This window comes from Anguilla rostrata, unplaced genomic scaffold, assembly GCF_018555375.3.
Source record: "Anguilla rostrata isolate EN2019 unplaced genomic scaffold, ASM1855537v3 scaf0992, whole genome shotgun sequence".
Taxonomy (NCBI): Eukaryota; Metazoa; Chordata; class Actinopteri; order Anguilliformes; family Anguillidae; genus Anguilla; species Anguilla rostrata.
Genome location: NW_026986346.1, coordinates 1 through 21,420, shown reverse-complemented (window position 1 = coordinate 21,420; position 21,420 = coordinate 1). Strand labels below are relative to the sequence as shown.

General features: G+C 43.7%; 1 protein-coding gene and 1 long non-coding RNA gene across 2 annotated transcripts in view; both read left to right on the top strand.

The window, feature by feature from the left end:
* Positions 1-13,541, top strand: part of LOC135246948 (carcinoembryonic antigen-related cell adhesion molecule 21-like) — a 49,266-nt gene extending 35,725 nt beyond the window's left edge. The window contains exon 6 of the mRNA XM_064320229.1: positions 13,358-13,541. Within this exon, the coding sequence (XP_064176299.1) occupies positions 13,358-13,428 (71 nt within the window). The 3' untranslated portion in view covers positions 13,429-13,541. The remainder of the gene's footprint in view (positions 1-13,357) is intronic.
* Positions 9,863-10,742, top strand: LOC135246950 (uncharacterized). The gene is made up of 2 exons (XR_010328036.1): positions 9,863-10,222; positions 10,435-10,742. It is a non-coding gene; the product is annotated as an uncharacterized LOC135246950 (long non-coding RNA).
* Positions 13,542-21,420: the final 7,879 nt, after the last annotated feature.

Here is a 21,420-nt window from a genome sequence, read left to right as displayed (position 1 = left end):
AATCCCTGCATCATATAACTTAATTACCAACCCCTCTTTCCACAACGTATTGTAAGACCTCTCTGTATCTAGGAAGACACCAATCACTGCCTCCTTATTCACTAGAGCTATCTTAATGTCTCTAACATCAGGATTGCGTCCATTGTTGCTCGACCTAGTCTAAACCCGCTTTGAAATGGAGAAAAATACCCTCTCTGCTCTAGTCTATGCACAAGCCGATCAGTAGCCATTCTTTCCATTATCTTACAAATAACTGCTGTAAGGGCAATAGGCCTGTATGATCCAGCACTGTCGCTTCCTTCCCAGGTTTCAAAATCGGAACGACCACTGCATGCTTCCATGCCGGAATTAGCCCTCCTCCCACACTGTATTAATCAAACATAACATCTCCCCAAAGCAAAGTCATCCATGTGCTAAACAACTCATATCCCAGACCATCTCTTCCAGGGTGGTATTATGCCCTTGCCTTACTGCACGCTTCAGCTCTTCAATAGAAAAGAATAAATTAATCCCATCCCTATTATTTTTTATTTAACCTTTATTTGCCCAGGGTAGGTTCACTGAGCATGGATGCTCTTTTGCAGGAATGCCCACACTCATACACATTCACACCTGGGAGCTGTGCAGTACAACCACAATCCTCTGTTGTTGGCCACTGAGCAGCTCCACTGAAGGAAGAGAACATTTTTTTTAGCCAATTAAATCCGGGGATGATTAGGGGCAAGTTTTTGTGTGAGCCAGATCTGGGATTTTAGCCAGGACACCAGGGAACCCCCTACCTTTGCAAATAGTATCATGGGATCTTTAATGACCACAGTGAGTCAGGACCTCGGTTTAACTCTCATCCAAAAGATGGCATCTCCTACAGCACAGTGTCCCGTCACTGCACTGGGGCATTGGGGTTTATTCGACCAGAGGGAAAATTGCCCCCTGCTGGCCCACCAACACCACTTCCAGCAGCAACTCAGTATTCCCTGGTGGTCTCCCATCCAAGTACTAACCAAGCCCACACCTGTTTAGCTTCAGCCAGTTGGCAGGAGCAGAGTGTGTGGTGGTATGGCTGCTGTGAAAATGATCAATATTCGTTTGAAGTTTATGTCCTTCCTGCTCAAGCATTTTTTCCTCCTCAGCTGATCCCTCTCTGCCCACATTACCATACTATGTACTCTCTGGAAAAACCTGCCTAATAGATCTGCCTTCTCCCTTTGCTTACACCTTCTTTATTTCCTTCTACCATAACAGGAATAGGCAGACCCTGTTAAGCCCAGCCATTCGATGAATCATACCCCAAACTTGCTTAACAGTGGTTTCTGTACCTATAGTGCCACAAAACCTGTGCCAGCTCTCTTTCTTAGCCCCTTTTATAACCCTCCTAGCCTCTGCTCACAGCCTCTTATATCCAATAGCATGGCTCTCAACTGGACTCTTTCTAAGCTGCCTATACGCTCGTTACGAGCCTGCACTGCCTCATCACAAGCCTTATTCCACCACACACTATTTTCCTCTCTTTCCTGTTCCCTTGACTGAATTGATTTTTCAGCCGCTTTTCACTACAGAACAGAAGGACTTACTCCATTCTTCTACACTACCCTCACTCATACCATCTCACAAATCTGCCGATAGTTGTTCTCTAAATTTACCCCGTTGCTTTTTGAAAGTTAAATCCTCTCACAGTGCTTTCCTTCTCCACCTGCAAAACTCTACCAAACCGACTTAAAATGAGAAAATGATCACTCCCCATGGTGTAACGCTCCAAAAGATCCCAATCCCTACACCTAACTAACTCAGCCGATGCAAAAGTTAAATCTATACATGACAGACTCCCATTACCAACCTGAAATCTTGTCGGCCTTCCGTCATTCAACATCACAAGCGAGTATTTATCCAAAAGATCTTCTGTTAACACACCATTCCTATCTTTATTTTTGCTGCCCCATAAAGGACTGTGTGCATTAAAATCTCCTGCCCACACCACTGGGGGCTGCACTTGACCCATTATTCCATCTAACTTCTCCATACTTAACTGGAGACAAGGGTTATACGGATTTATCACTGAGAATCTTCCTGATGAGCTCCATACTTCTACCACCACACACTCACGCCCTTCAACAATAAAAGCCAGGAAGTTAAACCTACTTACCACCACTGACTCCTCTGTTACACAGGTTACCTGAGAGGGGCCCTCCCCTCCTCTCCTTCTCACCTCATCTGCCTCACCCCATTTTGCAGCCTTTTTAACAGCCTCAGCATAAGACACCCCTTTATTTATCTCCCTATACTGCTGCACCCTCATTTCCTGCTTGTGTTTCTCACACTCACGACTTCCAGCAATATGCCCTCCACCACAACTGCCACACTTAATCTCCTTTTCCTTACAATGAAAAATCTCATGCTCACCCCCACATTTACCGCTCCTTCTAGTTCCACGGCAAGCAGCTGCAATATGGCCATACTTCTGGCACTTAAAACACCTCAAGGGTGGCCTCCTATGTGGATGAACTTTAAAGGACAAACATCCTAGGAACACTCGCTCTGAAAGAGCCTCTTCCTGAAAAGTTAACACTGCAACAGTTGACTCACGTTTAGCTCCATCCCGAAAAACTTATTCAAAATGCCTCAGCAACCTTTGCACCATCAATGCCCCTGACCAGTTCCTCCATAGATATTTCAAGCGAGACCCCATAGATCACTCCTTTCATACCAGCCCTACTCCCTGGGACAAATCCTTCCACTCGCCTCTTCGCTTTCGCATCCAGAGATACAGCTTTGGCCAGCTGAGCAGCAGACTTAAGCCGCGTTTCCACCAAAAGTAACCTGTTATTTTACCCTGACAAAAAGTGCGGAAGCACTGTATACACTGTATCACCAATGTAAATTACGCAGAACTACCGCATACCTCACATAACTGTATCAAACGTTTTGAGTCAATTAAATGGTAAATGGTAAATGGACTGCATTTATATAACGCTTTTATCCAAAGTGCTTTACAATTGATGCCTCTCATTCGCCAGAGCAGTTAGGGGTTACGGGTTAGGTGTCTTGCTCAAGGACACTTCGACACGCCCAGGGCGGGGTTTGAACCGGCAACCCTTCGACTGCCAGACAATCGGTCTTACCTCCTGAGCTATGTCGCCCCTATTACAACGGGCTAACAAAGAAAATCCGGAAGAAAATATTCAGCAACCAAATTAATCCGTTTGAATGTTTTGGTACGTAATATGCTGTCCCAGCACGAATGCTTAGCATTTTATAAAACGAATACTAGTAAAGCAAGAAAAGAACAGAAGAGCACACGTTATAATTCCAAGACGTTGGCAGGCTATAACCAAAAGTAGGCTACTGCGCCGCATAACATACAAGTTTGATTTGAAGTTATTATGAAAATAAATCGGTTTGCGGGTGCAGAACATGGCGGTTGAAATAAAACACTGCAAGTTGTCGACCAATCAGAAATTTTCAGCGCTTGCGCCCCACGCCAAAGGTTCCGGTACTTTTGGAAAGTACTACCCCCCGAGCAGGAACTTTTTTGGGGGTAAAATAAAGTCCCCCGAACTTAATTTAGACCCTAGTTCCTGCGGTCAAAACGCACCGAGTTCCTCAAAAGGTTCCTAGTTCCAGGGTAAAGTTCCTGCGGTGGAAACGCGGCTTTACAGAAAACAAGCAGCTTTCCATTTGTCAGAATCCTTGCAGTTAAAATTTCAGCCAGCTCTTCCTTCAATGCACTAGCGAGCAGACTGCCCTACCTTCAGTTTAAAGATCACTTTAAACTCTTCTGACTGGCTGCTGTCCATTCTCATTATCTTTACCTGCTCTCCCCCTCCGAGTAGTTTTAGTTTTCCTTTTCCTGTTTTTCCCCTTACTACTTTCCCAACTCCCCCCACCTTCATCATCAGATTGCATAGTACCAGAAACAGCAGCTCAATTTCTTTGTTTTATTGATTAAGACAATATTTAGTCGAATTCTCGTGTTGTTTGTACAGATCGTTAGGACTGCCAGGACTCTCTTTATACAAGTAGCTCCTCCCCTGCCATGAACCACCATGCATTAAATCTGTTAGCTTAGAACAGCCAAACTACAATAAATGAACAATACAGAGAACCTGAATCCAGTTTCATAAATAATCTATAAACTAAGAAAAGAGAATTAAGGCACTTGAAATGATCTGCAGATTATAAATAAATACAAAAATTCCCCCCGTAACCTGAGACTGCAGTGGTAGCTGCCATCCACCCCCGTCTACATTAGGTTGGTTTGTTCTGTTGCTCCGTTTGGGAGTGCATGGAGCTGAGACGCGGAAGTGAGTAAGTTTTAGCATTGTTTTAATGGTCAGTGAAAATAGGGGGTAATGTGTTATTCAAGCAAAACTTTTAAACAGAAACATTTGCCACATAAATAGTAAAAATAACACATACAAACGCAACATTACAAACTAGCACCAGCTAAAAATGATCACATTATCAGATCAGACAGACAGAACAGTCATTGCAACACGAATACCTAACACAAACATGACTTTTCCCCTATGTGGAATAAGCCGGCATTTTGGAAAAACAGAGTTGCGTGATCTTTAATAAAAATGATTAGCATGGCTTACAGGCTTGTCACGGAATCAGCCCTTGACAGTGATTTTGGGTAACAGGTTGCTAAAGATGTTTTAGGGAGACAGGTTAATAAAGGTGTTATAAGGGGTTTATTAGTATTTTAGCTTCACTAATTTCTGTTTTTTTGATCATAGGTTGAGTTTTTTTCATTTTATCTTTGTTGAAAGGAAACCACTTCAGACTGTCGTTCAGTTTGATCTCAAAATAAATGGATCCACAGCAGAAAGAATCTTGTGATTCATGGCACAATTGTTATATTTTAAATTCAGTATTGATATTGAAACCATTTCCCTGTAGGGAAGTGTTAAATTGATGCACATTTAAACAAACCCAACTGATCATTGATCAGTTTGCTTCCATTGTAGTCCTTTGTGATCCTCACTTTAGCCTCTGTTTAATGTGTATCTCCATCTTTTTGGTTCAAGCTAATTTCCTATGTTTTGTTCATTGCCTTTTTTGCCTGTTCAAGAAAAAATTTAATTAGTTGTGATTTCTTTTTTTTCAAGCCAACAGAAGAAAACACTCAACAAAAGATGGTAAGTGTTCTTTTACTTTGTACATTTGTACAAAAACTAATCCTGCTTGAACAGAACAAGAGAAAAACGTACACTGTAAAAATAAATTTTCATGTTTCTCGAATGATAAAAAGATCATGCACTTTCTGTACTGTCAGTCTGCAACCTGAACATTGTACCTAGGGGAGGACTTTTTAAAATATTTGAGTAGCTTGACATGGAATGTGTGAAACACGCCCCACACAAAGAACAAACAATCAACGGCGGCAGCTGATCACACTAAAGCCACATTTCCACCAAAAGTACCCAGAACTTTTAGTCCCAGGAACTACTTTTCAAGGAACTAAAAGGTTCCTTCAGCCTATTGTTGTCTGCGTTTCCACCGCGGTCTAAAGTCCCGCGAAGATTAGGCAAATTAGCCCACTGACGTATGAAAAAGCAAAGTTGTCGTCAGTCCATCTGTCCTATGATTTCCTTTGTAACCCCATACTACCACCGAAGTAGCCTACATTATTTTCTAATAACCGGGACAGCCCTGGAGGGGTTTATTCCACTTATATACAACGGGTTATTGTATTACTTCCCTAGCTCTCTCGTTTTGAACGATCCCGTCGCCCAGCAATGATCTAAGGGAAAAAATTTTTAATTCCCAGTTTGCTTAACTCTATAAATAAAACCCTCCTTTCCCCAGCATAGATCAGACAATGCATCAAGACATGTACAGACTCCAGGACTCCACAGTTCTCACAATTGCCGTCTCTGTGTTTCCCCACTAGCACCATCCCACTTGCTAAACCGCAATGCCCCAGCCTTAGCCTTGTCAATTTGATTTCATCTTTCCAAGGCATATTCACTCTATTACCAGGTTTAACAGATGGTTGGACGTTGTATAGCTTTCTCCCTCTGCTGTCTGCATCGCACTCTTGCTGCCATTGACGATTCAGTCTCTCACTGATGATGCTGCAGCACTCCATCCTGCCAAATGGCACCTGCACATCTACATTATCCCTACATAAACTTGCCTTAGCTACCCTGTCTGCCACCTCATTGCCCTCAACCCCAACATGCGCTGGCATCCATAAAAACTCCACACTACATCCCTGCCTCTCCAGTTTAAAAACCATCATTCATATCTCCCCAACTATGTCTATTCTAGCCCTTCCCCCCTCACCTCCCCCCAATGCCGTCAAGGCAGATAATGAATCAGTGCACAAGACAGCATTACCCAAATCCCCTTCTTCCACCAACCACAATGCCCACAATAAAGCAACCAGCTCAGCGGAGAATATTGATATCCTATCAGGCAGCCTTCTACTCTGACAGACTTGTGCATGGGGTACGTATAAGCAGACTCCCACTCTTCTGCTTTCAGGATCTCTTGAGCCATCAGTATAAATATTTATATAGTTACCCCACCTATTCCTAAGGTGATCCTCCACATACGCTGTAACATTTCCTATTTCACCTTTCTGTATTAACTCTTTTATTGCTAAGTCCACATCAACCTCTGTCCACATCCATTGAGGGATAGGTGGCCAGCATACAGGGGGCCCCCCTTTATTCCATTAAATCCCAGTTCCTCTGAGTATTTCCTTACGGAATATATATAGCTGCCCCTATTAATCCTCCTGCCACCCTTTTCAAACTCCCAGCACTCGGTTAACAGAGAAGTTGATGGAAAAGCTGTTCCAAAGCCTTTTAGCTTAATGCAATAATTTAGCGCTACTTTTTCACGTTGCAGCCTCAGTGGAACCTCCCCCGTTTCCACCAGCAGCGCCGGGGTCCGGAATGCCCCAGTGCACCTCAGAGCCCTGGCCTGAACAACATCCAACTTAGCCAGCGTAGACTTGCCCGCTGAACCATATGCCAAGCACCCATAATCAAAGATCGCTCTCATCATAGCCTTATAAATCATCAGCATTAAATTTCTATCTGCCCCCCCAGGAACAGCCAGTCAAGCACCTCATAATATTTACAACCTTCTCTCACTTACCATTTTTTCCACATGTGCTCTATATGTCAATTTTTAATCCAGCCACACACCTAATAACCTTCACTATCTATTTCCTTCTTTCTGCCAAAGATCATATATTTTGTCTTTGATACTGACAACTTAAAATCCCACTTATCAGCCCAAGCCTGCTCCTTATCTAAGGCTCCCTGCATCTGCCTCATCAAATATTCAACATTGCGGCCTCTCTTCCATATTGCTCCGTCATCTGCAAAGAGAGAGCTTCCAAAGCCATCTCCCACTTCATCAAACATCATTCACCATTATATTAAACAGGACAGGACTGATAACACAACCCTGCGGGGTCCCATTATCTACACTTACAGTGTCAGAAAGACTCCCCCCCCCCACCTTTACCTGAATAGTACGGGATCTCAAAAAATCTTTTATCCAATTCAACATCCTGCCCCGAATCCCTGCATCATATAACTTAATTACCAACCCCTCTTTCCACAACGTATCGTAAGCCCTCTCTGTATCTAGGAAGACACCAATCACTGCCTCCTTATTCACTAGAGCTCTCTTAATGTCTCTAACATCAGGATTGCGTCCATTGTTGCTCGACCTAGTCTAAACCCGCTTTGAAATGGAGAAAAATACCCTCTCTGCTCTAGTCTATGCACAAGCCGATCAGTAGCCATTCTTTCCATTATCTTACAAATAACTGCTGTAAGGGCAATAGGCCTGTATGATCCAGGACTGTCGACTTCCTTCCCAGGTTTCAAAATCGGAAGGACCACTGCATGCTTCCACTCAGCCGGAATTAGCCCCTCCTCCCACACTATATTAATCAAACATAACATCTCCCTCAAAGCAAAGTCATCCATGTGCTTAAACAACTCATATCCCAGACCATCTCTTCCAGGGATGGTATTATGCCCTTGCCTTACTGCACGCTTCAGCTCTTGCATAGAAAAGAATAAATTAATCCCATTATTTTTTATTTAACCTTTATTTGCCCAGGGTAGGTTCCTTGAGCATGGATGCTCTTTTGCAGGAATGCCCACACTCATACACATTCACACCTGGGAGCTGCGCAGTACAACCACAATCCTCTGTTGTTGGCCACTGAGCAGCTCCACTGAAGGGAGAGAACATTTTTTTAGCCAATTAAATCAGGGGATGATTAGGGGGCAAGTTTTTGTGTGAGCCAGATCTAGTATTTTCGCCAGGACACCAGGGAACCCCCTACTCTTTGCAAATAGTATCATGGGATCTTTGATGACCACAGTGAGTCAGGACCTCGGTTTAACATCTCATCCAAAAGATGGCATCTCCTACAGCACAGTGTCCCCGTCACTGCACTGGGGCATTGGGGTTTATTCGACCAGAGGGAAAATTGCCCCCTGCTGGCCCACCAACACCACTTCCAGCAGCAACTTAGTATTCCCTGGTGGTCTCCCATCCAAGTACTAACCAAGCCCACACCTGTTTAGCTTCAGCCAGTTGGCAGGAGCAGAGTGCGTGGTGGTATGGCTGCTGTGAAAATTATCAGTATTCGTTTGAAGTTTATGTCCTTCCTGCTCAAGCATTTTTTCCCTCCTCAGCTATCCCTCTCTGCCCACATTACCAGTACTATGTACTCTCTGGAAAAACCTGCCTAATAGATCTGCCTTCTCCCTTTGCTTACACCTTCTTTATTTCCTTCTACCATAACAGGAATAGGCAGACCCCTGTTAAGCCCAGCCATTCGATGAATCATACCCCAAACTTGCTTAACAGTGGTTTCTGTACCTATAGTGCCACAAAACCTGTGCCAGCTCTCTTTCTTAGCCCCTTTTATAACCCTCCTAGCCTCTGCTCACAGCCTCTTATATCCAATAGCATGGCTCTCAACTGGACTCTTTCTAAGCTGCCTATACGCTGTTACGAGCCTGCACTGCCTCATCACAAGCCTTATTCCACCACGACACTATTTTCCTCTCTTTCCTGTTCCCCTTGACGTGAATTGATTTTTCAGCCGCTCTTTTCACTACAGAACAGAAGGACTTACTCCATTCTTCTACACTACCCTCACTCATACCATCTCCCAAATCTGCCGTTAGTTGTTCTCTAAATTTACCCCCGTTCGCTTTTTGAAAGTTAAATCCTCTCACAGTGCTTTCCTTCTCCACCTGCAAAACTCTACCAAACCGACTTAAAATGAGAAAATGATCACTCCCCATGGTGTAACGCTCCAAAAGATCCCAATCCCTACACCTAACTAACTCAGCCGATGCAAAAGTTAAATCTATACATGACAGACTCCCATTACCAACCTGAAATCTTGTCGGCCTTCCGTCATTCAACATCACAAGCGAGTATTTATCCAAAAGATCTTCTGTTAACACACCATTCCTATCTTTATTTTTGCTGCCCCATAAAGGACTGTGTGCATTATAATCTCCTGCCCACACCACTGGGGGCTGCACTTGACCCATTATTCCATCTAACTTCTCCGTACTTAACTGGAGACAAGGGTTATACGGATTTATCACTGAGAATCTTCCTGATTAGCTCCATACTTCTACCACCACACACTCACGCCCTTCAACAATAAAAGCCAGGAAGTTAAACCTACTTACCACCACTGACTCCTCTGTTACACAGGTTACCTGAGAGGGGCCCTCCCTCTCCTTCTCACCTCATCTGCCTCACCCCATTTTGCAGCCTTTTTAACAGCCTCAGCATAAGACACCCCTTTATTTATCTCCCTATACTGCTGCACCCTCATTTCCTGCTTGTGTTACTCACACTCACGACTTCCAGCAATATGGCCTCCACCACAACTACCACACTTAATCTCCTTTTCCTTACAATGAACAATCTCATGCTCACCCCCACATTTACCGCTCCTTCTAGTTCCACGGCAAGCAGCTGCAATATGGCCATACTTCTGGCACTTAAAACACCTGAAGGGTGGCCTCCTATGTGGATGAACTTTAAAGGACAAACATCCTAGGAACACTCACTCTGGAAGAGCCTCTTCCTGAAAAGTTAACACTGCAACAGTTGACTCACGTTTAGTTCCATCCCGAAAAACTCTTATTCAAAATGCCTCAGCAACCTTCGCACCATCAATGCCCCTGACCAGTTCCTCCATAGAAGGTAAATGGTAAATGGACTGCATTTATATAGCGCTTTTATCCAAAGCGCTTTACAATTGATGCCTCTCATTCGCCAGAGCAGTTAGGGGTTAGGTGTCTTGCTCAAGGACACTTCGACACGCCCAGGGCGGGGTTTGAACCGGCAACCCTCCGACTGCCAGACAATCGGTCTTACCTCCTGAGCTATGTCGCCCCCATAGTATATGATAGATATTTCAAGCAAGACCCCATAGATCACTCCTTTCATACCAGCCCTACTCCCTGGGACAAATCCTTCCACTCGCCTCTTCCCTTTCGCATCCAGAGAAACAGCTTTGGTCAACTGAGTAGCAGACTTACAGTAAACAAGCAGCTTTCCATCTGCCAGAATCCTTGCATTTACAATTTCAGCCAGCTCTTCCTTCAATGCACTAGCGAGCAGACTGCCCTACCTTCAGTTTAAAGATCACTTTAAACTCTTCTGACTGGCTGCTGTCCATTCTCATTATCTTTACCTGCTCTCCCCCTCCGTCTGACTCCTGAGATGAATTACGAGTAGTTTTAGTTTTCCTTTTCCTGTTTTTCCTTTACTACTTTCCCAACTCCCCCCACCTTCATCATCAGATTGCATAGTACCAGAAACAGCAGCTCGTCACGGAATCAGTCTGTTACAGTGATTTATGGTAACAGGTTGCTAAAGATGTTTTAGGGAGACAGGTTAATAAAGGTGTTTTGAGGAGACAGGATTAATGAAGGTGTTTTAGGGAGACAGGTTAATAAAGGTGTTTTAGGGAGACAGGTTAATAAAGGTGTTTTAGGAGACAGGATAATAAGGGTTTAGGGAGACAGGATAAAGGTGTTTTAGGGAGACAGGTAATAAAGGTGTTTTAGGGAGACAGGTATAAAGGTGTTTTAGGGAGACAGGTTAATAAAGGTGTTTTAGGGAGACAGGTTAATAAAGGTGTTTAGGGAGACAGGATAATAAAGGTGTTTTAGGAGACAGGATAATAAAGGTGTTTAGGGGGTTTATTAGTCTTTTAGCTTCACTAATTTCTGTCTTTTGATTATAGGGGGAGGTTTTTTTCATTTTATCTTTGTTGAATAGTGTTTAATGTGTATCTCCATCTTTTTGGTTCAAGCTAATTTCCATGCTTTGTTGATTGCCTTTTCTGCCTGTTAAAGAAAAAAGTACATTAGTTGTGATTTCTTTCTTTTCCTTTCAAGTTCAAAGAAACGCCGAGGTAAGTGTTCTTTTAGTTTGTACATTTGTACAAAAATGAATCCTGCTTGAACAGGACAAAAGAAAAATGTACACTGCAAAAATGCATTTTCATGTTTCTCGAATGATAAAAAGATCATGCACTTTCTGTACTGTCAGTATGCAACCTGAATATTGGACCTAGGGGAGGACTTTTTAAAATATTTGAATAGCTTGACATGGAATGTGTGAAACATGCCCAACACAAAGAACAAACAATCAACGGCGGTAGCTGATCGCACTAAATGTGCAATTTACCAATATGTAACTGCCTGCAGAACAGCAGGCCCAGATGCTCCTGGTCTGGAGAGACAAACTCCAAATATATGATTATGTTGGGATGGCAGTTACAGCTTGGTGGGGCTGCATGCCCCATACCTGAACAGCGCTGTGAGTTTGGCACTTTTCAGGGTTCCCTACCACAGTACCACATAAAATAACCAAAAAGCCCCAATAATCATCATAATCAAATAATCATGAAAATAAATAACCACAACAACCACCACAGACTCTGTCATTTCTGTAGATTCTGACACCATTTCAACGGACAGAATTCACGAACAACTTCACATGTCTGCACAATAAAGGCTCAAACTTTAGATTTTGCATTTTTTTCCTTCTTTTTTTTCCTGCCTGATTACATCATCTCAAATTCTCCAAGCCCAGAAAGAATGTTTCTCCATTGGACATTTAGGTACATCAGCTAATAAAAACATTTGATACACACACACAAAATGGACAGACATACAAGTGCGCACATTTAACAGTGAAATCTTGCAGCCCTGATGTCTACTTCCTCATAGCTCACTGGGTAGTGCATTTGCCTTGTGTCTTTTGGACGAGTGATAGACGGTCATAGACGAGTGATCGAATATCCTCCCTTGGACTGAAGCAAACCTCTAACTCATTACACTAGCTTGCTGGATAACTAAAAATAAAACATTTTAACTATTGCGTTTACATCTGTAAAATTTTTGTGGGAAAGTCATTTAAATTTCTGAAATCCAATTAAAATATACCACAATTCAGGCAGTTCTGCTTTCTGCATTGTCACCGAGTTTAACGTTAGCTACCTGGCAGACAAGACGACAGACCGAGTGTATAACACTAGTACAGATACAGGTGCCTCCGAACTTAAGCTCCAACCAATGGGTTGCCAAAGATGTTTTAGGAAACAGGTTAATAAAGGTGTTTTAGGGAGACAGGATAATGAAGGTGTTTTAGGGAGACAGGATAATAAGGTGTTTAGGGAGACAGGTAAAAGGTTTTAGGAGACAGGATAATAAAGGTGTTTTAGGGAGACAGGGTTTTGGACATAAAGGTGTTTTAGGGAGGTTAATGGTTTGGGACAGGTTAATAAAGGTGTTTTTGGGAGACAGGTTAATAAAGGTGTTTTAGGGAGACAGGATAATAAAGGTGTTTTAGGGAGACAGGATAATGAAGGTGTTTTAGGGAGAGAGGATAATGAAGGTGTCATAAGGGGTTTATTAGTCTTTTAGCTTCACTAATTTCTGTCTTTTTGATGGTAGGTTGAGTTTTTTTCATTTTATCTTTGTTGAAAGGAAACCACTTCAGACTTTCATTCAGTTTGATCTCAAAATAAATGGATCAATAGCAGAAGGAATCTTATGATTCAAGGTACAATTGTTATATTTGAAATGCAGTATTGAGATTGAAACCATTTACCTGTAGGGAAGTGTTTAATTGATGCATCAAATTTCAACAAACCCAACTGATCATTGATCAGTTTGTTTCCATTGTAGTCCTTTGTGATCCTCACTTTAGCCTGTGTTTAATGTGTATCTCCATCTTTTTGGTTCAAGCTAATTTCCTATGTTTTGTTCATTGCCTTTTCTGCCTGTTCAAGAAAAAAGTAAATTAGTTGTGATTTCTTTTTTTTTTCAAGCTGTCAGAACATTAATCCAAGGTAAGTGTTCTTTTAGTTTGTACATTTGTACAATAACTAATCCTGCTTGAACAGAACAAAAGAAAAACGTACACTGCAAAAATACATTTTCATGTTTCTCGAATGATAAAAAGATCATGCACTTTCTGTACTGTCAGTATGCAACCTGAACATTGTACCAAAGGGACGACCTTTTAAGATATTTGAATAGCTTAACATGGAATGTGTGAAACACACACGACACAAAGAACAAACTATCAACGGCGGCAGCTGATTGCACTAAATGTGCAGTTTACCGACATGTAACTGCCTTCAGGACAGCCGGCCCAGATACTCCTGGTCTGGAGAGACAAACTCCAAATATATGATTATGTTGGGATGGCAGTTACAACTTGGTGGGGCTGCATGCCCCATACCTGAACAGCGCTGAGAGTTTGGCACTTTTCAGGGTTCCCTACCACAGTACCACATAAAATAACCAAAAAGCCCCAGTAATCATCATAATCAAATAATCATAAAAATAAATAACCACAACAACCACCACAAACTGTCATTTCTGTAGATTCTGACACCATTTCAACAGACAGAATTCACAAACAACTTCACGTCTGCACAATAAAGCCCCAAACCTTTGATTCAGCATTTTTTTCCATCTTCTTTTTTTTCCCTGCCTGATTACATCATCTCAAATTCTCCAAGCCCAGACAGAATGTGTTTCCCCATTGGACATTTAGGTACATCAGCTAATAAAAACATTTGATACACGCACACAAAATGGACAGACATGCTAGTGCACACATTTAAAACAGTAAAATCTTGCAGCCCTGATGTGTACTTCCCTTGCAGCTCACTGGGTAGCGCATTTGCCTTTGTGTCTTTTTGGACGAGTGATAGACCCGGGTTCAAATCCTCCCTTGGACTGAAGCAAACCTCTAACTCATTACACTAGCTTGCTGGCTAACTAAAAATAAAACATTTTAACTATTGCTTTTACATCTGTAAAATCTTTGTCGGAAAGTCATTTAAATTTCTTAAATCCAATGAAAATTAGCCCACATTCAGGCAGTTCTGCATTTTGCATTTTCACCGAGTTTAACGTTAGCTACCTGGCTAAGAAGACGACAGACCGAGTGTATAACGCTAGTACAGTTACGGGTGCCTCCGAACTTAAGCTCCAACCAATGGGTTGCTAAAGATGTTTTAGGGAGACAGGTTAATGAAGGTGTTTTAGGGAGACAGGTTAATGAAGGTGTTTTAGGGAGACAGGTTAATGAAGGTGTTTTAGGGAGACAGGTTAATAAAGGTGTTTTAGGGAGACAGGTTAATAAAGGTGTTTTAGGGAGACAGGTTTATAAAGGTGTTTTAGGGAGACAGGTTAATAAAGGTGTTTTAGAGAGACTGGTTAATAAAGGTGTCATAAGGGGTTATTAGTCTTTTAGCTTCAGAATTTCTGTCTTTTTGATTGTAGGATGAGTTTTTTTTAATTTTATCTTTGTTGAAAGGAAATCCTTCAGACTTTCATTCAGTTTGATCTCAAAATAAATGGATCCATAGCAGAGGGAATCTTTTGATTCAAAGCACAGTTGTTATATTTGTAATCCAGTATCGAGATTGAAACAGTTTACCTGTAGGGAAGTGTTAAATTGATGCATCAAATTTCAACAAACCCAACTGATCATTGATCAGTTTGTTTCCATTATAGTCCTTTGTGATCCTCACTTTAGTCCGTATTTAATGTGTATCTGCATCTTTTTAGTTAAAAATCTTATCGACGATGTGGATCCACACGCATATGGTAAGTGTTCTTTTAGTTTATACATTTGTAGAAAAACTAATCCTGCTTGATCAGAACAAAATAAAAACGTACACTGTAAAAATACATTTTCATGTTTCTCGATTGATAAAAAAAATCATTCACTTTCCACCAAAAGTACCCAGAACTTTTAGTCCCAGGAACTACTTTTCAAGGATCTAAAAGGTTCCTTCAGCTCATTGTTGTCTGCGTTTCCACCGGCGGTCTAAAGTCCCGCGAAGATTAGGCAAATTAGCCCACTGACGTATGAAAAAGCGAAGTTGTCGTCAGTCCATCTGTCCTATGATTTCTTCTGTAACCCCATACTACCACCGAAGTAGCCTACATGATTTTCTAATAACCGGGACAGCCCTGGAGGGGTTTATTCCACTTATATACAACGGGTTATTGTATTACTTCCCTAGCTCTCTCGTTTTGAACGATCCCGTCGCCCAGCAATGATCTAAGGGAAAATTTTTTAATTCCCAGTTTGCATAACTCTATAAATAAAACCCTCCTTTCCCCAGCATAGATCAGACAATGCATCAAGACATGTTGTACAGACTCCAGGACTCCACAGTTCTCACAATTGCCATCTCTGTGTTTCCCCACTAGCACCAACCCACTAGCTAAACCGCAATGCCCCAGCCTTAGACTTGTCAATTTGATTTCATCTTTCCGAGGCATATTCACTCTATTACCAGGTTTAACAGATGGTTGGACGTTGTATAGCTTTCTCCCTCTTGCTGTCTGCATCCCATTACATTCATTTGGCAGACGCTTTTATCCAAAGCGACGTACAAAAGTGCATTTTCATGATCGTAGACAACTGCTGAACACGGGTTCAGTAAGGTACAATTACTTATTTTGTACAGCTATTTCTAGCCGAGAACAATGAACACTATCCTGGTCTAACATCTGCAAAGCCAAACTAGGCAGAAGAATAAGCTACAGTATTAGGACGAATACAATTTACCAAGAAGTGCAGGGATGGGCAACATGTAACAAGTGACAGGAAAAAGGTTTTTTTTTTTTTTTTTTTTTTAAATATATACAGCGTGGTGGTGGTTATTCTAGGTATAGTCTGAAGAAATGAGTCTTCAGGCCACGGCGGAAGATGGATAGTGAGGGGGAGGTTCGGAGAGGGACGGGGAGTTCGTTCCACCACTGGGGAGCTAGGGTGGAGAAGCTCTGTGATCCCTTTGGGCGGGTGGGAGGGGTTGCAAGACGCCCTGCTGCCGCAGAGCGGAGTGGTCGAGCAGGCACATAGAATTCAGTCATGTCCTGCAAATAGATGGGGGCTGTCCTGTCGGCGGCAGTGTAGGCAAGGGTCAGGGCTTTGAATCGGATCTTGGCAGCGACCGGTAGCCAGTGAAGTGATCGCAGCAGAGGAGTGACGTGGGAGAATTTGGGGAGGTTGTAGATGAGTCGGGCAGCGGCATTCTGAATCATCTGTAGTGGCTGTATGGCACAAGCTGGCAGGTTTGCAAGGAGAGAGTTGCAGTAATCAAGGCGAGAGGTCACCGTAGCCTGGACGAGCAGCTGGGTGGAGTGCGTCGTCAGGTATGGTCGAATCCTCCTGATGTTGTATAGGAGGAATCTGCAGGACCCTGATGTTGCCTTGAGGTCCAGTTGGTCATCCAGGACCACCCCCAAGCTCTTGGCAGAGTGAGAGGCAGTCACTGTGGTGCCATCAACCGTGATTGAGAGTTCACGAAGCAAGGAGGTCTTGTACGGGAAGAAGAGCAGCTCAGTTTTGTTGAGGTTGAGCTTCAGATGGTGGCTGGCCATCCAGGTGGAGATGTCAGCCAGGCAGGAAGAGATCTTATCATTGATCTGTGTGGCCGAGGGGGGGAAGGAAAAGAAGAGTTGTGTGTCATCTGCATAACAATGATCGGAAAAACCATGTGAATTAATGACTGAACCAAGAGATCTGGTGTATAAGGAGAACAGCAGAGGACCCAGTACACATCCCTGCGGCACTCCCGTAACAAGTGGATGAGAGGCAGAGGCAGACCCCTTCCAGGTGACCTGGTACGTCCTATCTGCAAGATAGGAAGCGAACCAAGACAGGGCAGTCCTGGCAATTCCCATCCCAGCCAAGGTGGAGAGGAGTATTTTATGGTTGACCGTGTCAAAAGCTGCAGACAGGTCAAGAAGGATCAGGACAGAGGAAAGGCGTGGGGCTCTTGCAGTGGCAAGTGCCTCCGTCACAGCTAGTAGTGCAGTCTCTGTTGAGTGCCCGGATCGGAAGCCAGGCTGGTGAGGGTCTAGCAGGTTGTTCTGATGGAGAAAAGAGGTTAATTGTTTAAGAACTGCTCGTTCAAGGGTTTTGGACAGAAAGGTAGAAGGATACGGTCGATAATTTGTTAATCGGAGGGATCTAAGATGGGTTTTTTAGTGTGGGGCATGAGCCATCTTAAAACAGAGGGAACATGACCAGAGGAGAGAGAGGAATTAACAATGGAAGACAGATAGGGAAGGAGCTCGCTGGAGATGGATTGGAGAACTTTAGATGGGATGGGGTCAAGTGGACAGGTGGTTGCGCGATGAGAGGTGATGAGTTGTAATGCATCGGAGTCCTCCAGCATTTCAAAGGAGGTCAGTGTGGCTGTGGGTTTGTCCTGGGGGGTTGGGGGGCTCACTGGATGGGTGAAGGAGTTCCGGATTGTAGCCACCTTTCCTTCAAAGGCGGCCAGAAAGTCATCTGCGGAGAGGGAAGAGGGAGGTGGGGGTAGAGGAGGAATGAGGAGGGAAGAGAAGGTGGAGAATAGTTTACGTGGATTAGAGACACATGCGCTGATCTTGGACTGGAAAAAAGAGGCTTTTGCAGACGTGAGGGCAGATGTAAAAGTCGCCAGCAGGGTATAGTATGCGGTCAGGTCATCAGAGGATCGGGATTTTCTCCACTTCCTCTCTGCAGCCCGCAGTGATGTTCTGCTGGAGCGTAGTGACTCGGTCAGCCATGGGCAGGGGGGTGAGGAGCGTGCTGGTTTGGAGACAAGAGGACAAAGTGAGTCGAGGGACTGAGAGAGGCAGGAGTTGAGGGTGGAGGTAGCAAGGTCAACTGGCAGGTTAGAGAAAGACGCAGGAGGGGGAAGTGTAGACAGAGCAGTGGAGATGAGGGAGGATTGTGACAGAGTAGGGAGATTTCTCCTGAAAGTTACTGTGGGTGAGCTATTGGATGAATTGAGGGGGAGAAAATAGGAGAGGGAGAAAGAAAGAAATAAGTGGTCCGAGACATGGAGGGGAGTCACTGCAAGTTGGGGAATGGAGCAGCTTCTGGTGAATACAAGGTCTAGTTGGTTACCAGCCTTGTGTGTGGGGGGGGGGGGGGAGGACGAAAGACTGGAGGAGTGAGGAAACCCTGGACAGTTGGGAGGTTTCTGGTGGGAGGTTGAAGTCTCCCAGTAGAATAGCAGGAGTGCCATCCTCAGGGAGGGAGCTCAGGAGAGTGTCCAGCTCGTCCAGAAATGAGCCGAATGGACCTGGAGGGCGGTACAGAACATTATTATGAAATTTTGAGGGATGAGTTACAGTAATCGCATGAAATTCAAAGGAGGAGAAAGTAGGGTTTGTGTGAGCCAGATCTGGTATTTTAGCCAGGACACCAGGGAACCCCCTACTCTTTGCAAATAGTATCATGGGATCTTTAATGACCACAGTGAGTCAGGATCTCATCCAAAAGATAGCATCTCCTACAGCACAGTGTCCCCGTCACTGCACTGGGGCATTGGGGTTTATTCGACCAGAGGGAAAGTTGCCCCCTGCTGGCCCACCAGCACCACTTCCAGCAGCAACTCAGTATTCCCTGGTGGTCTCCCATCCAAGTACTAACCAAGCCCACACCTGTTTAGCTTCAGCCAGTTGGCAGGAGCAGAGTGCGTGGTGGTATGGCTGCTGTGGAAATGATCAGTATTCGTTTGAAGTTTATGTCCTTCCTGCTCAAGCATTTTTTCCCTCCTCAGCTATCCCTCTCTGCCCACATTACCAGTACTATGTACTCTCTGGAAAAACCTGCCTAATAGATCTGCCTTCTCCCTTTGCTTACACCTTCTTTATTTCCTTCTACCATAACAGGAATAGGCAGACCCCTGTTAAGCCCAGCCATTCGATGAGTCATACCCCAAACTTGCTTAACAGTGGTTTCTGTACCTATAGTGCCACATAACCTGTGCCAGCTCTCTTTCTTAGCCCCTTTTATAACCCTCCTAGCCTCTGCTCACAGCCTCTTATATTCAATAGCATGGCTCTCAGCTGGTCTCTTTCTAAGCTGCCTATACGCTGTTACGAGCCTGCACTGCCTCATAACAAGCCTTCACAGCACTATTTTCCTCTCTTTCCTGTTCCCCTTGACGTGAATTGATTTTTCAGCCGCTCTTTTCACTACAGAACAGAAGGACTTACTCCATTCTTCTACACTACCCTCACTCATACCATCTCCCAAATCTGCCGATAGTTGTTCTCTAAATTTACCCCCGTTCGCTTTTTGAAAGTTAAATCCTCTCACAGTGCTTTCCTTCTCCACCTGCAAAACTCTACCAAACCAACTTAAAATGAGAAAATGATCACTCCCCATGGTGTAACGCTCCAAAAGATCCCAATCCCTACACCTAACTAACTCAGCCGATGCAAAAGTTAAATCTATACATGACAGACTCCCATTACCAACCTGAAATCTTGTCGGCCTTCCGTCATTCAACATCACAAGCGAGTATTTATCCAAAAGATCTTCTGTTAACACACCATTCCTATCTTTATTTTTGCTGCCCCATAAAGGACTGTGTGCATTAAATCTCCTGCCCACCACTGGGGGCTGCACTTGACCCATTATTCCATCTAACTTCTCCTACTTAACTGAAACAGGTTATACATTTATCACTGAGAATCTTCCTGTTTAAACTCCATACTTCTACCCCCACACCAGCCCTTCAACAATAAAGCCGGGAATTAAACCTACTTACCACCACTGACTCCCTTTCACGGGTTACCTGAGAGGGGCCCCCCTCCCCTTTCTCACCTCATCGCCTCCCCCCTTTTTGCACCCTTTTTTAAACAGCCCCGCATAAACCCCCCTTTATTTTCTCCCTATACTGCTCCCCTCATTTCCTGCTTGTGTTCTCACACTAAACGACTTCCAGCAATATCCCTCCACCACAACTACCACACTTAATCTCCTTTTCCTTACAATGAAAATCTCATGCTCACCCCCACATTTACCGCTCCTTCTGTTCCATGGCAAGCACTGCCATATGGCCATACTTCTGGCACTTAAAACACCTGAAGGGTGGCCTCCTATGGGGATAAACTTTAAAGGACAAACATCCTAGGAACACTCCTTGGAAGAGCCTCTTCCTGAAAGTTAAACACTGCAACAGTTGACTCACTTTAGTTCCATCCCGAAAAACTCTTATTCAAAATGCCTCACAACCTTCGCACCATCATTGCCCCTGACCAGTTCCTCCATAGATGGTAAATGGTAAATGGACTGCATTTATATAGCGCTTTTATCCAAAGCGCTTTACAATTGATGCCTTCATTCGCCAGAGCAGTTAGGGGTTAGGTGTCTTGCTCAAGGACACTTCGACACGCCCAGGGCGGGGTTTGAACCCCCCCGGCCCAAATAATAAAAAATAAAAACCAAAACCCAACCCCCCACAAAATCCATTTCGTTCTGTAATTTGACACCTTTTAAACCCAGACAAAATTTTCACAAACAATTAAAATGTTGCACAATAAACCCCCAAACTTTGGTTTTTGTTTTTTTCCTTTTCTTTTTATTTCCGGGCCTGTTTCCCATCATCCCCAATTTCCCAAAGCCCAGAAAAAAAGTTTTTCCCAAATTGGACTTTTAGGACCAGCTAATAAAAACTTTGGATACGCCCCACACAAATGGACATCCCTATAAGTGCACACATTTAAAACAGTAAAATTTGAAAGCTCTGAGGTTTATTCCCCTCGTAGCTAAACTGGGTTTAGGCATTTGCCTTTTTTGTCTTTTTGGACGAGTTAGAGGGGGTTCAAATCCCCCCTTGGACTAAACCCCAAACCCTCTAACTCATTACACTAGCTTGTGGTTAACAAAAAATTTAAAAACATTTTTAACTTTGCTTTTTCTCTGTAAATTTTTGGGGGGAAGTCTTTAAATTTCGCCCCCCAATGAAAAAAACCCACCCTTCGGCCCTTTCCCTGCTTTTCCCTTTTCCCGGTTTTTTCCCGTTAGTCCCTGGCAAAGGCCCCCCAAGACCGGTGATCCCACTAGTCCAGATAC